The sequence below is a fragment of the Peromyscus eremicus genome, chromosome 11, assembly GCF_949786415.1.
Source record: "Peromyscus eremicus chromosome 11, PerEre_H2_v1, whole genome shotgun sequence".
Taxonomy (NCBI): domain Eukaryota; kingdom Metazoa; phylum Chordata; class Mammalia; order Rodentia; family Cricetidae; genus Peromyscus; species Peromyscus eremicus.
Window position 1 is genome coordinate 52080905 of NC_081427.1, and position 14513 is coordinate 52095417.

Here is a 14513-nt window from a genome sequence, read left to right on the forward strand (position 1 = left end):
GAGTGTAACAGTAGTTCCTTTGCACCGTACGCATAAGTCTTAAACTTCTGCTGGTGGTGGGTTTCTCTTTTCTTTGGATTTATCTATAGACTTGTTAGTGCTTCCTTTGTTAAGTGATGGGATGGCGAGGTTAGCAAGCGAGGTTTGGTAGGGGAGGCACATTCTGCTTTCCGGCGGCTTCTAGGCAGCACCTCTCTGTGTGAGGGTCTCTGTTAAAAGCAGATCCTACTAGAACTTTTATCTTAAGGGTTTGGGGTGGGGTGTGGTTCCGTGGTACAAGGCTGGAATCTCAGCAACAAACAAACAAAACGAAAACCCCAAACAAAACCAAAACAAAATGCCTCAAAAATTTACATCGGGCAGGATACAGAAAATTTAAGCCAGGCTGTAAGGACTATTTAGCTGTAGAGAATTCCAGAGAAAATACCTACGATGGCGAGCCGAGGCACTTTTCAGTCCAGTGTTTGCACCACTTTCACTTCTAAAATGGATGTTTTTGTGTGTCCCTTGCACATTAGCAAATTTGCACTTTGGGGAATACAGTGTAGAGCTCCGCTCTGCTGGGTAAGTGCCCTACAGCTCAGCGATGTACTCCCAACTCTCATGCAGACTTTTGTTTTAGTTTTTAATCTTTCTTGGCTGTTATTTGGAGCACCTGGTTACCTGGTTGTTTGTTTTTTATTTATTTTTAAAATTTTTCCTTTTTCTTTTTCTGAAGTACTTGTGACTTGTAGTTTGGGACGAGGGCCTTTTATTCTGCCTTTCTAACAAGCTCTCAAGTTCCGCCTACGCTGTTCCTCCCCACCCCTTCCTTTATCTCAGAATGTAAGCATGGACTTTCAGCTAACCTCGATTTGATGTATTTACTTGGTTTGTGTAGTTCAAGACATTCACTGCTCAATAAAATGGAGCATCGGATTTCTTAACCAAATACTGATGGGCCATCCCTTTGTGCTAAGGACCAGCAAAGGGCTCAGGGAAGGTGATGGTGAAGACATACATGAGTGTTTTCGGAGCTCTCATGGGCCACCCGGGATGGAGGGGTCAGGCCTGAGGTCAGGTATGGAGGAAAATTCCTGAGTGGTCTGGAGAGCACCCCTGAGATTACATTTGAACTGTGAGCTGAACTTGGGGACTTGTGTGGCAACATCAAGATCCTCTTTGGGGGCAGGGCATAGTGTTGCAGAACTTGGGAGGCAGAGGCAGGTGGAGCTCTGTGAGTTCTAGGACAGCCAGTGCAAATTATATGATGAGATCCTATCTCAAAAAGAAAAAAGAAAAGTTGAGTGTTGGGGCTGGAGAGGTGGCTCAGTGTTTGAGAGCACATGCTGCTCTTCTAGAGGACCTGGGTTCAATTCCCAGCAACCATGTCAGGCCTCTTCTAGAGGACCTGGGTTCAATTCCCAGCAACCATGTCAGGTGACTCACAATTGCCTCCAGCTCCTGGAGGGTCCAACTTCTCTGGCCTCTGTGGGCACCTGCACTCACATACACACACCTAAACACAGATACATACACATAACTAAAAATAATAAAAGCAAATCTTAAAAAAAGAATCCTCTTTGGGATACTGGGATGGCTGTGGGTAAAGGCATTGCCCGGCAAGCCTGATGACTTGACTTTGGTCCATGAGCCCCACAGAAAGGGAATAGAATGCCAAGACTTGGCCTCTGACCTCCTCACATGCCAGGAGACACGAGTGTAAATTAATTAATACAAATAAAAAGATTTAAAAAATCCTCGTTGGGAGCTGGGGGTGTAACTCAATGGTAGAGTGCTTGATGAGCATGTATAATGTCCTAGGTTCAATACCCAGGGAGGGAAAAAAATCCTACTTGGATTCCTTAATTATATATAGAGATTTTTTTTCACTTTTTTAAACTTTATGTATATGAATGTTTTGCCTGAATGCATATATGTGCATGCACATGTTTGCCTGTTGGATCCCTGAAAGCAGGGGTTACTGACGGTTGTGAGCCACTGTGTGAGTTCTGGGAATTGAGCCCTGATCTTCTGCAAGAGCAACAAGTGATTTTAACCTCAGAGCTCTCTCTCTCTAGACCTTAGAGAGAGAGTTTTATTGTATTACTTTAGATTTTGTTGTTGTTTTCGGGACAAGATCTCTCTGTTACATAGCTCTGGCTGTCCTGGCTCTCGCTCTGTAGACGAGGCTGGTCTTGAACTCACAGAGATCCACCTGCCTCTGCCTCCCAAGTGCTGGGATTAAAGTCATACACTTAGCTTTAAAAAAAAATACATGCACACATATGTACACACACACAAACACACACACACACACACACACACACACACATTAATTGGAAATGCTGGTTTTCTGTGTAACACATTCTGTAAGGGTCTGTTATCTGCCTCTTCTCCATTAGTTAACATAGCTGTGGTCTTCTGAGCCTGCCGATCTTTATGCTCTGGTGATGAAAGTGACCAGTGGACCCCTTAGGCCAAATCCTAGAGGCCTTTTCACTTCTCCGTTTTTTTTCCCCCCTTCATTCAGCACATACTGTGGTGCCTGGCCTTGCTCTTTAGTGCTGGCTATGAGGCTTTGTCACTGACTTAGGGACCTTGAAGTGACATCTCTAAAGTAATACTAAGTAACTCCTGCCTGTGAGCAGGAGCTCAAATGGTTATTTTTTATTCCTGGAGGGGGTGGAGTCAGGCAGGGCCTAGGGGAAACTTCTCAACATTGAGATGAAATCTGACCCTGTGGTTTTGGGTGTTTTGTTTTGTTTTTGTTTTTAGCCATTTCTAGGACTACAAAGACAGTTCTTAAAATGTTTCAGGGCTTTTAGAGTAGTCTAAAAGGACGTTAAAAACTATCTAGTTCAAAAAACAAACCAACCAACAAACAAAAAAACAAAACAAAAACAATCTGTCTAGTTCTCCAGGACAAGCTTTTCCTCTTATTTTCTTAAGACATGTTTGTTTTGTTGTGTTTTTTAAGATCCTGAACTGTTTTAGTCCCCCTCCTGGATCTGTACCCAGGGTGGAACCTGATGTGCGGATTCAGATTTTGTTTCTTTTCTGTTTCAGCGTTAGGGCTGGAGTCCAAGGCCACGGAGCCCCAGCCCCAGCCGCTGTTGGTTCCTTTACAGCATTCCTCGATATGAACACTGTTTCTGAGTACTCTCTAAGATTTGGATAGCCTGTGCTAAAATTCTTACCACAGGAAATGTGCTTTTTGCAGGGGTGGGGAAATCCATCTCTAAGAATGAACATATGCCAAGTCAATCCCCTTTATGCTGTCTTCTCATGTGGATTTTTATGAATTAAGTTGTTGATTCACTTTCCCTGTCTTCTCTACCAATCTCAGCCTGTCAGTTTTCAGGGAGGCAGGCCGCGGCAAAACCTCTGGGCTTTGGCAGCAGGTTGACTGTATTTTATTGGTGCTAAGAGTTGAACTTGGGGCCTTATGATTGACTGCCGCTGAGCTACACCCAAAGCCCGGAGTGTCCATTTCCAAGTGACTTATTTGTGCCTCCAAACACCTGAGTGCCTGAGCGCTTGCTTACCTTACTCACCTTACTCACCTTTTGGGGAAACACTGCACAGTATGAATGCATTTGCTTATTTTCTCCGCTTGTCCCAGCCAAGGTCAGGGTTAGTCTCCCTTAAGTCACTGGAGCTCAGAGAACGTGAGGAGGTTGTTGGCTTAGGAGCTAACAAAGGGGGCCGATGGAACTACTACATGTCTTCAAACTCATTTTGATCTTGTAGAGACCTTGCTCACTCTTGATGGATGCCCAGCCCTTGGCTTATTAGGTATTCCTTCCAGTGTTTGGTCAGCTGCAAATCTGGATAACCTTGTCTGCGGTTACCACTGGAAACCTCGCTCCAGGTGAACATAAATGCTCCATTCTTTGTGCTAATTAGATGCTGTTCTTCGGCTCCTTGGGAATCTGCCCAATCCTACAAGTTTGTACTCCAGATTCCCTGGATTCTTCCTCTGTGCTCTTGCTTGGTAACTTTCTTCAGAAGAGAAACCAGGGTGTGGCGAGAGCCTGTTAAAATCTGCTTTCTAAAATGGTTTCACAGTTTAGAAGTCCCTGCTTGCTGCTGGAGGAAACATGACCGCCAGACTCCAACCTCTAGGAAATAACACACAGAAAAAGGATTTTGTTTGAATTTCTGACAACTAAAGCTTGAATTGGAATTAATTTAGTTTTTAATAACTGATACCGAGCCTGGATTTTGGGGGTAGTCATCATCACCCTCTTCTTCTTTTTTGGGGACACAGTCTCACTATGTAACCTTAGCTGCCCAGAAACTTGCTCTGTAGAGCAGGCTGGCCTTAAACTCATAGAGATCCTCCTGCCTCTGCCTCCTGAGTGCTGGGATTAAAGGCGAGCGCTACCACGCCTGGCTTGCCTTTTGTATTTTAAAAAAGATTTATGTATTATGTGTAGGTGTGTGTGCCAGAATATGTTTATGTGCACCCCATGTATGCAGGTATCTGAAGAAGCCAGAGAGAATGTTGGGTCCCTGGAACTGGAGTTATTGGCACTGGCTCCCTGATGTGGGTGCTGGAAGCCAAACCCAGGTCCTCTGCAGAGCAGTAAGCACTCTATAAATTGTTGAGCCGTCTCTCTAGCCCCTTGTATTGTCTTTTGAGACCGTCTCATGCAGAAAACCCAAGTTGGACTTAACTTGTAGCCCAGCAGACCTTGAACTCATGGAAATCCTCCTGCCGCAGCCTCCCAAATGCTGAGATTTCATAGGCGAACCACCATGGCTGGCTTTGGGAATGGTCTCTAGGGACTGAGCTGTAGGTAAAGAAGGTCTAAGGTTCCTCTGAGAATTTGTCACTATCGACATTCAGTCTCATATATAAGGTCTTACATTCAATAATGTTTAAAGTTTTTCCTTAGTGTTTCTTTTCCCAAACATCATTTAGGATGTCAGTCTTGACTTATGCCTTTCAAAGCCCCATTTTGGCTTAAATTGCTCGTTTATGTATTTCAACATGAGATGAGGAAGTTGACCATGGGCTAGTGACAGGGATGCGCACACTTATGATTTATATGTATTTGTTGTACATTGGCAAAATGGTTTCAAAAACAAAAACAAAAACAAATGACTGGCAGGAGGTACTTCCTGACCGTTACCTCTTGCTCTTTACCCCTCAAACCATTCTTCTGAAAAAAGAAAAAAAAAGTGAAGACGTTGTCTTTCCTGTGCTCGATGCCTATGTTGGCATTACTTGGAGTTCCATCTTTGAGGTTTTATCTAATTGTTGTTATTGGTTTTTTACTCTTTTTGGGGGGGACCCACCAACCAGCTCCCAAATAAATCACACATGGAGGCTTATTCTTAATGATGAATGCCCGGCCTTAGGCTGGCTTAGTTTCTTGCCAGCTTTCCTTAAATTAACCCATCTGTCTTTTGTCTCTGGGTTTTTCCCGTTCTCTTACTTCTGTAAATCTTACTCTTACTCAGTGGCTTGCTGTGTAGCTGGGTGGCTGGCCGCTGGAGTCCTCCTCCTCTGGCTGCTCAACCTTAAATCTTTTCTCCCAGTTTTCTTATTCTGTATCTTCTCTCTGCCTGCCAGCCCCACCTATCCTTTCTCCTGCCTTGCTATTGGCCAATTCTTTATTAGACCATCAGGTGTTTTACACAGGCACAGTAACACAGCTTCACAGAATTAAACAAATGCAGCATAAACAAAAGTAACACCTTAAAATAATATTCCCCAACATCTAATATACAGAGTTTTATTCTGATATTTAGAATGGACTATTGAGTGACGTGGAAGAGAACTGCTATGTAGCTTACATAACATGTTTTAGAAGTTTAAATCGATTTACTGCTCCTGATGGAGTAATAATGTACAGTTGTACAGACTTCGTTTGAAAATGAAAACAAGTGTCACTTCAGTATACTCAAGCCGCAGAGCTTTCTTGACTGCCACTTGAAGCTAATACTTTAAGTTGTTCTGATACCTTTTCCTCACCTTCAGCCTGGAAAGCACATGAGGTTTTGCAGGGAGAAGTATCCATGGTCCAATCTGATCCATGTAAATGTTGAGCAAATATTTGCACATCTACCATGTGCCAGGTGCTGTTTTAATCACTGAACAACATGCAGAAACTCCTGTTCCCATGGAATTTACCTAGTGGATCTAAAGTTCTCTTGCTAATCGATTACCAGAGTTGCCTGGGAAGAACTTTCCGTTGCTTCCTTCTACCCTGCCTGAGGGACAGGAAGTGCTGAAAACTGTAAAGCTGAGGTTCATTCCTTTGTTCCTTCTTTCCCTCCTTTATCTTCTGTTCACACTTATGTGCACACCACAGCATGTGTGAGGTGGTGTTGTTTCTCTCTTTCCATCATGTAGGTCCTGGGGATTGAACTCAGCTCTTCATCCTTGACTGCAGTCCCTTTACCCGCTGAGCCATCTCGTAGGCCCTTTCTTGGCTTTTCTATCACTGGATTTGCTAGAATAAACTTCAGCTTTTAGGTCTCACTGGTTAGTATTTTTCTAGAAGATCTCTTGGGTGCCATGCAGTCACCTTGGACCAAGGCAGATCACGCCCAGATTCACTGCTTCACAGACACTGACACCAATCGTCTGCTCCGGGAAAGCTAGTCTGTTCCAAATGAAATTGACTTAAAGTCACCCATAGAGGAAAGGGCAGGGGAATATGGGTCAGGTTACAGCTCAGTCACTCGCGTCTTTATACGCTGGGCATCTTACTTCCCATGTCTTTCTGATCCTCTCTGGGTTTGGGAAGTGTGTAAACAGGGTGGAATTCTGAATTGGAATTTTGTCAAAGTGCCTGGCACATGGGTAGGTATCCAGGGTGGTTTTTTCCCTTCTCTCCGAGCTCTTCAGCCTCTACCTTATTACTTCCAGTGCTTTGCTGCTCCTGGGTGCCCTCTTTTCCTGTCCTCTTGGCCTTAAGTCATTCCTACTTCCACTGCTGAGGATCATCACTGGGTCCCCGTTTCTCACCTGCGTGAGAGGAGAGACTATCACCAGACTTTCCAAGTGCTTTGGTATTCTCATGGTAGTCTTCTTTTAACAGATTGACGTCTCTACACATGGTTTCCTCTCTGGCCCATGAACTAGCCCCACCCCCACACGTCAGCACCTAACCAGCCTGGATGCCCATCCGGGACACCAGATGCTTTTCTTCTTCATGGCTCCCTGCTTACCCTGACCACACTTGGTCACATAGCTCAGCCTGAAGAAGTTGCTGTTTTGTGTGTGTCTTGTACTTCCACGGACTCCTCTGTGTAGTTAGACCCTTGGTAAATGTGTGTTGATTGACATCCGCCTTTCAGACGTCCAGATACTCTGCTTTAAGGAGTTCTAGAACAAAACTACTCTGCTTTTCTCTTATGAAAGGACTCTTTAATATGTGTTTCGTGTTTTTCTTCTTTTGTAAAAATGACATTTTTGGAGACTTAGAAAAGGAGACAGGAGAATGGGATGGCTCGAAATCATACCATCTGTGCCTACATCTTGTAATCACTTTTCTATTTTGGTTTTTCGAGACATGGTTCTCTGTGTAACAGTTCTGGCTGTCCGGGAACTCCTTTGTAAACCAGGCTGGCCTCGAACTCACAGAGATCTGCCTGCCTCTGACTCCCAGTGCTGGGATTAGAGGTGTGTGCCACCACACCTGGCTCTGATCACTTTTAATAAGGGAATACTTTTTTTTTTTTAAGATTTATTTATTTATTATGTATTCAGCATGTATGACTGCAGGCCAGAAGAGGGTACCAGATCTCATTACAGATGGTTGTGAGCCACCATGTGGTTGCTGGGAATTGAACTCAGGACCTCTGGAAGAGCAGCCAGTGCTCTTAACCTCTGAGCCATCTCTCCAGCCCCAAGGGAATGCTTTTAAATTAGCTTGTGCTTTAGTTAACTCTGAAGCACTAACGTGCTAGACACTGTTACATTTGCACTTTCGTACACATTCCCATCTTACATGAGCATTTAAAGGTAATAAGAAATCATTTTTCTTTCAGTGTTGGGGATTAAACCTAGGACCCTGGGCATTCTAGGCAGATCTTCCACTATGGAGCTACAGTCTTCAGCTTTTTGTTGTTTTTGAGAAAGGATCTTACTGTGTTGCCTAGGCTTGTCTCCAGCTCGAGAGTCTTTTGCTCCAGCTTCCTGAGTAGTTGGGGTTTCTGGCATATACCGCTGTACCTGGTATTGAAATTATTATTATTTTTTTTTGTTTTAAAAATTTAAGGAGCTAAAGAGATAGATGGCTCAGTGGGTAAGAGCGCTGACAGCTCTTCCAGAGGTCCTGGGTTCAATTCCCAGCATTCACATGGCAGCTCACAACTATCTGTAACTCCAGTTCCAGGGGATCTGACACCCTCACACAGATATACATGTAGGCCAAACACCAATGTACATAAAATAAAAGTAAATCATTGAGCTGGGCCTGATGGCACACACCTTTAATCCCAGCACTTGAGAGGCAGAGGCAGGTGGATCTTTGTGAGTTGGAGGCCAGCCTGGTCTACAGAGTGAGTTCCAGGACAGCCAAGGCTACACAGAAAAATTTTTGTCTCAAAAAGTCAAAACCAAACAAAATCAAAACAAACAACAAAAAAGTAAATCATTGAATTTTTTAAATTTAAACATCTAGGGAGGGAGAGAGAGAGAGAGAGAGAGTGTGTGTGTGTGTGTGTGTGTGTGTGTGTGTGTGTGTGTGTTTGTGTGTGTATGTGTGCGCTCATGCTGTGGCACACAACTTGCAGGAGTTGGTTCTCTCTTTGCAATATGTATGTTCCAGGGATTGAATTTAGTCGTCAGATTTGGTGGCAGGCACCCTTACCTCCTGTGCCATCTTGCTGATCCCAAATAATTAATTTTGGGAAACAAATCCTTCCTCTCTCCCCCATTTTTTCTTTATCTTTTTGAGACAAGAGCAACCTCATGCTAACCTCAAGTTTGTTTCTTTGTCTTTGTGGGCTTTTGTTCTTAGTAGTGGCTGTTTAGATTTTTTTTTCCCCCTTCTATGTTATAAAAAGATGCGAGGTTTGTCATGACTGTAACTCAGAATTTTAAGTTTAAAGATGCTTGTGTGCCAGGGCCATGCAGAGTGAATCCTGGTGCCAGGAGAAATGCTAGGTTATCTGTGCCTAAGGAGTTAGGGTCTGTGGGATGAAAGTGGATGAGAAAAGTAGCTGTGGAGTGAACGGGTGCTTGAGATTGCAGTCTTTACATTTCTTTGTGATGCAAGTCTCTCTGGCCTCGGGAGTAATTCCATCATCCTACTTTTGTTGCTTAGGTTTGCTTATCTTAAGAGCCTGAAGTCTTGCTCATCCTTAACATCAGGTGACCAGTGACATCAACCATGTCTGTGAGGCCTTTTGAAAGTCCACCTCCTTACCGACCTGACGAATTGTAAGTAGATAATTATTCCTTTTGTCTAACGGGGCCTGTTACGTGTAAAAGAAATTTCCATCCATTAAGTATTGGTTTTTAAAAATTAAGCTCGAGGGTTAGGACTGTAGCTCAGCAGTGGAGACCTAGACCCATCCCTGGTACTAAACCTCTCCCCCTCCCCACACCACTTCTGGATTCAGTTAGTAGAGTATTTGCCTAGCATGCATGAAGTGGTGATTTCTGAGTTTGCACAAACCAGGCATGGTATCACACACCTTAATCCCAGCATGTGGGGAGGCGGAGGCAGGAGAATCAGCTGTTCGGCTACATACTGAAATTGAAGGCAGTCTGGGCCACGTGTGATCCTGTCTCAAAACAACCAACAAACAAACTAAGCCCGGATGGTGTGCACTCTTGCAATCCTAGTCCTTGGGAGGCAGAGACAGGAGGATTACCACAAGTTTGAGGTAGTCTGTGTCTGGGTGTGGAGTACAAGGCCAGTTAGAGCTGTGTGGTGAGACTGTCTCAAACAAACAGACAATTTGAACAATTTTTGCACTTAATGATGGGAATTGTACCAAAGATTTACAATGAAAAGTGAATTTCCATCTTATGCATAGTTTCCAAAATGATAGTTTTTCCCTGTGGAGGCAACTACACTATCCATTTCTAGTATTCGCCTTAAGATGTTGTCTAGGGCTGAGCATGGTAGCACATGCCTTTAATCCCAGCACTTGGAAGGCAGGGGCAGACTCGGTATTTCTGTGAGTTCAAGGACAGCCAGGGCTATGGAGAGAGACTCTGTCTCAATAAACAAAAACAAAAAAACCCAAAGAGACCAATGCCCCCCAAGACATTGTGTAAGGCTTAAAGTTCTCAGATTCAGTTTGGTCAGATGTCAGTGGCTCTGATACAGTTTGTCAATTTATGATTAAATTACTGGAATGTGCAAAGTAGTTTTTATAAGAGAGATTCAGAATCCAGTTGAGCATTCCCTGATGAGCTCTTAATGTATAATTGGTTTACTCTGCCACTCCTGATGTAATTAATTATAGATTATGTAGTGATTTGCTCAATATTTACTCCTTGAGTTTTATATATATATATAAAATACGTATTATATATAACATATAATATATGTATCACACACACACACACACACACACACACACACACACACACACACACAGTTCTTCTTGATGGTGCTGGGGATTGAACACAGGGCCTTGTGCGTGTTAGGCAAGTGCTCGCTCTACCTCTCACTGTACTACTTCTCGTATTTCCCCCTTTCTCTTCTAACTTACACCCACCTCTTCACTGCCGAGCACAGTGCCCAGCATGAGCCTGCCTGGTAATTCCAGCAATCAGTCTTCAGAAGATAAAAAAATGAACGTGCTTTCTGATGGAGAAGAACAAGACTGCTAGGAATAGGCTGGCGTGGGTGTTTGGGTTTAAATGCACTTACTTTGTGCCACACAGACAAAAAAAAAAAAAAAAAAAAAAGGCTTGATAACATTGTTCTACAGCTGTGTGGGTCCCATCCGCACACACTATGATTTCACTGATAAGATGTGCAACATCTGAGATTTTTTTTTTCTCCCAGTGCTGGGAGTGGAACCCAGAAATATTGTGCAACTGGGCGATACTTTACCGCTGAATCACGTCACCAGCCCCATTACCTGATGTTTTACACGTTTCCAGATGACCCTTACGTGGAGCAAATTTTGGAGAACACTTGCTCTCTATGTCCTAGATGTAGTCCTAGACAATGTAGTCATTGTCAAGTATGTTTCCAAGACCAGCAGTGCCTGCATCAGCTGGGAACTTGATCCACCTCAGACCTGTGGTAGAATATTATTTTAAGGTGTGTTACTTTTGTTTATGTTGCATTTGTTAAACTCTGTGAAGCTGTGTTACTGTGCCTGTCTAAAACATGTGATGGTCTAATGAAGAACTGAACAGCCAGTAGCAAGGCAGGAGAAAGGATAGGCGGGGCTGGCAGCAGGGAGAATATATAGAAGGAGAAATCTTGGAAGAAAAACAAGTAGCCAGAGAAGGAGGACTCCGAGGGTCAGCCACCCAGCAACACAGCAAGTCATGGAATAAGAGTAAGATTTGCAGAAGTAAGAGAAAGTGAAAAGCCCAGAGGCAAAAGGTAGAGAGGATAATTTAAGTTAAGGAAAGCTGGCAAGAAACAAGCCAAGCTAAGGCCGGGCAATCATAATTAAGAATAAGTCTCGCCGGGCGGTGGTGGCGCACGCCTTTAATCCCAGCACTCGGGAGGCAGAGCCAGGCGGAATTCTGTGAGTTCGAGGCCAGCCTGGACTACCAAGTGAGTCCAGGAAAGGCGCAAAGCTACACAGAGAAACCCTGTCTCGAAAAACCAAAAAAAAAAAAAAAAAAAAAAAAGAATAAGTCTCTTTTGGGTGGTGGTGGCGCACACTTTTTTTTTTTCTTCCGGTTTTTCGAGACAGGGTTTCTCTGTGTAGCTTTGCGCCTTTCCTGGAACTCACTTAGTAGTCCAGGCTGGCCTCGAACTCACAGAGATCCGCCTGGCTCTGCCTCCCGAGTGCTGGGATTAAAGGCGTGTGCCACCACCGCCTGGCTGCACACTTTTAATCTCAGTACTCGGGAGGCAGAGCCAGGCGGATCTCTGTGAGTTCGAGGCCAGCCTGGTCTACAGAGCAAGATTCAGGACAGGCACCAAAACTACACAGAGAAACCCTATCTTGAAAAAACAAAAAAACAAAACAAAAACTCCATGTGTGATTGATTTGGGAGCTGGATGGTAGACCCCCCCAAAAGACCAAAACCAACCAACAACACAGACTGTTCTACAGAATCAACCGCCCCTTTACTCTTCAGCAGGGCATTTGAAGTAGTTTCATCTGTGTGGCTAATTTTATTCGAAGCACTTTTAACTTTGGGTCTTTCTATTTCCCTTTTAGCAAACCCAATCATTATGCACCAAGCAATGATGTGTATGGTGGGGAAATGCACGTTCGACCAATGCTCTCCCAGCCGGCATACTCCTTTTACCCAGAAGATGAAATTCTTCACTTCTACAAATGGACATCACCTCCAGGAGTGATTCGGATCCTGTCTATGCTCATTATCGTGATGTGCATCGCCATATTTGCCTGTGTGGCTTCCACGCTTGCTTGGGACAGAGGCTATGGAACTGGCATCTTTGGAGGTAGCCTAGGCTACCCTTATGGAGGAAGCGGCTTTGGTGGCTATGGAAGTGGCTATGGCTATGGCTATGGCTATGGTTATGGCTATGGAGGGTATACAGATCCAAGAGCAGCCAAAGGTTTCCTGTTGGCCATGGCAGCCTTTTGCTTCATTGCCTCCTTGGTAATATTTGTTACCAGTGTTATAAGAGCTGGAATGTCCAGAACAAGAAGATATTACTTGATTGTGATCATAGTCAGCGTTATCCTGGGCATCATGGTGTTTATTGCAACAATCGTGTATATAATGGGAGTCAACCCAACTGCCCAGGCTTCTGGATCTATGTACGGTTCACAAATATATGCCCTCTGCAATCAGTTCTATACTGGAGCTACTGGACTCTACGTGGATCAATATTTGTATCACTACTGTGTGGTGGATCCCCAGGAGGTATGAGTAGTTTTTGTTCTTTTCCACACCCCATCCTTCTCTCCATAAGATTAGAGATGCTCAACTAGAGTATGTAGACACTCAGCTAGAACAGTCAGTCTAGGAACATTAAAAAAAAAAATATGTCAAGGCCCTACTTTTAATTATGTCATAATGTTGGGGGAGGGACTGGATGATGTCATTGTTAAGCCATAATTAAGATTGTAGCTAGAGCTTTCCTGCCTAGCCCACGGTCAGGGCAAATCTCTCTCACCTGCCAGTCCCTCAGCCGCTCAGACCCGACCAAGTAAACACAGAGACTTATATTGCTTACAAACTGTATGGCCGAGGCAGGCTTCTTGCTAACTGTTCTTACAGCTTAAATTAATCCATTTCCATAAATCTATACCTTGCCACATGGCTCGTGGCTTACCGGGATCTTCACATGCAGCTTGTCATGGTGGCAGCTGGCAGTGTCTCTCTCACCCAGCTTCCTGTTCTCTCAATTCTCCTCTTTCTTAGTCCCGCCTATACTTCCTGCCTGGCCACTGGCCAATCAGTGATTTATTTATTGACCAATCAGCAACACATTTGACATACAGACCATCCCACAGCATAAGATTCCATATATTTTTACCTATTTAAAGAATACCTCAGTGTTTGTTATGTAGTCACAGAACTGTGTAAGCATCTCTATAGTTGTGGAACATTTTCACTGTCTCCTGAGGAAACGTCTGTGTCCATTTAGCATTTGCTCACCATTTTCTTAACCCACTCTGGGCAGCCACTAATCTTCCTTCTGGATTTGCCTGTTCTCTGGTATTGTATAAATTTTCACGATGTATGGTCCCTTATGATTGGCATCTTTCACTTAGCATGATGATTTTTTTTTTTTTTTTTTTTTTTTTTTTGGTTTTTCGAGACAGGGTTTCTCTGTGCAGCTTTGCGCCTTTTCCTGGAACTCACTTGGTAGCCCAGGCTGGCCTCGAACTCACAGAGATCCACCTGGCTCTGCCTCCCGAGTGCTGGGATTAAAGGCATGCGCCACCACCGCCCGGCGATGATGTTTTTTTAAGGTTTATCTGTGTTTTTATCACGTATAAGTCCTTTATTTCTTTTTACAGATGAATGATTTAAGAATGTGTGTCACATTTTATTTACCTATCAGTTCATGAACATTTAAGGCTGCTTCCACATTACCCGTTACTGATGTTGTTATGATCCTTGATGTACAAGTTGTCCTGTGACTCTTCGTATCTCTTGAGTTGCGAGTATGCCTGTAGTTAGAATTGATGAGCCGTGTGTGGCTCTGGCGTTTCCAGGTACTGTCAGTTTTCCAAAGAGGTTGAGCCATTTTACAGTCTCTCGAAAGATGTGCCAGGGTCCTAACCGTCCTGCTTCCTCACTGGTGCTTGTCATTGTCTGTCTGTCTGTCTGATTCTAGTCCTGCTAATGGGCATGAAATGGTACTTCGTTGTAGGTGGCATTTTGGGTGTGTTTGTTTGTTTGTTTGTTTTTTTGAAATAGGGTTTTGCTTTGTATC

General features: G+C 43.9%; 1 protein-coding gene across 2 annotated transcripts in view; it reads left to right on the forward strand.

Moving 5' to 3' along the window:
• The window catches only part of Ocln (occludin), a 52070-nt gene that overhangs the window by 1470 nt on the left and 36087 nt on the right, over positions 1-14513 (forward strand). Inside the window, exons 1-2 of one of the 2 annotated variants that reach the window (XM_059276548.1) lie at positions 9274-9385; positions 12316-12991. The exons of the other annotated variant lie outside the window; for it this stretch is intronic. Of the exons in view, the coding sequence (XP_059132531.1) occupies positions 9336-9385; positions 12316-12991 (726 nt within the window). The 5' untranslated portion in view covers positions 9274-9335. Of the gene's footprint in view, positions 1-9273; positions 9386-12315; positions 12992-14513 lie in introns of those variants that run through there. 2 annotated transcript variants of the gene reach the window in all.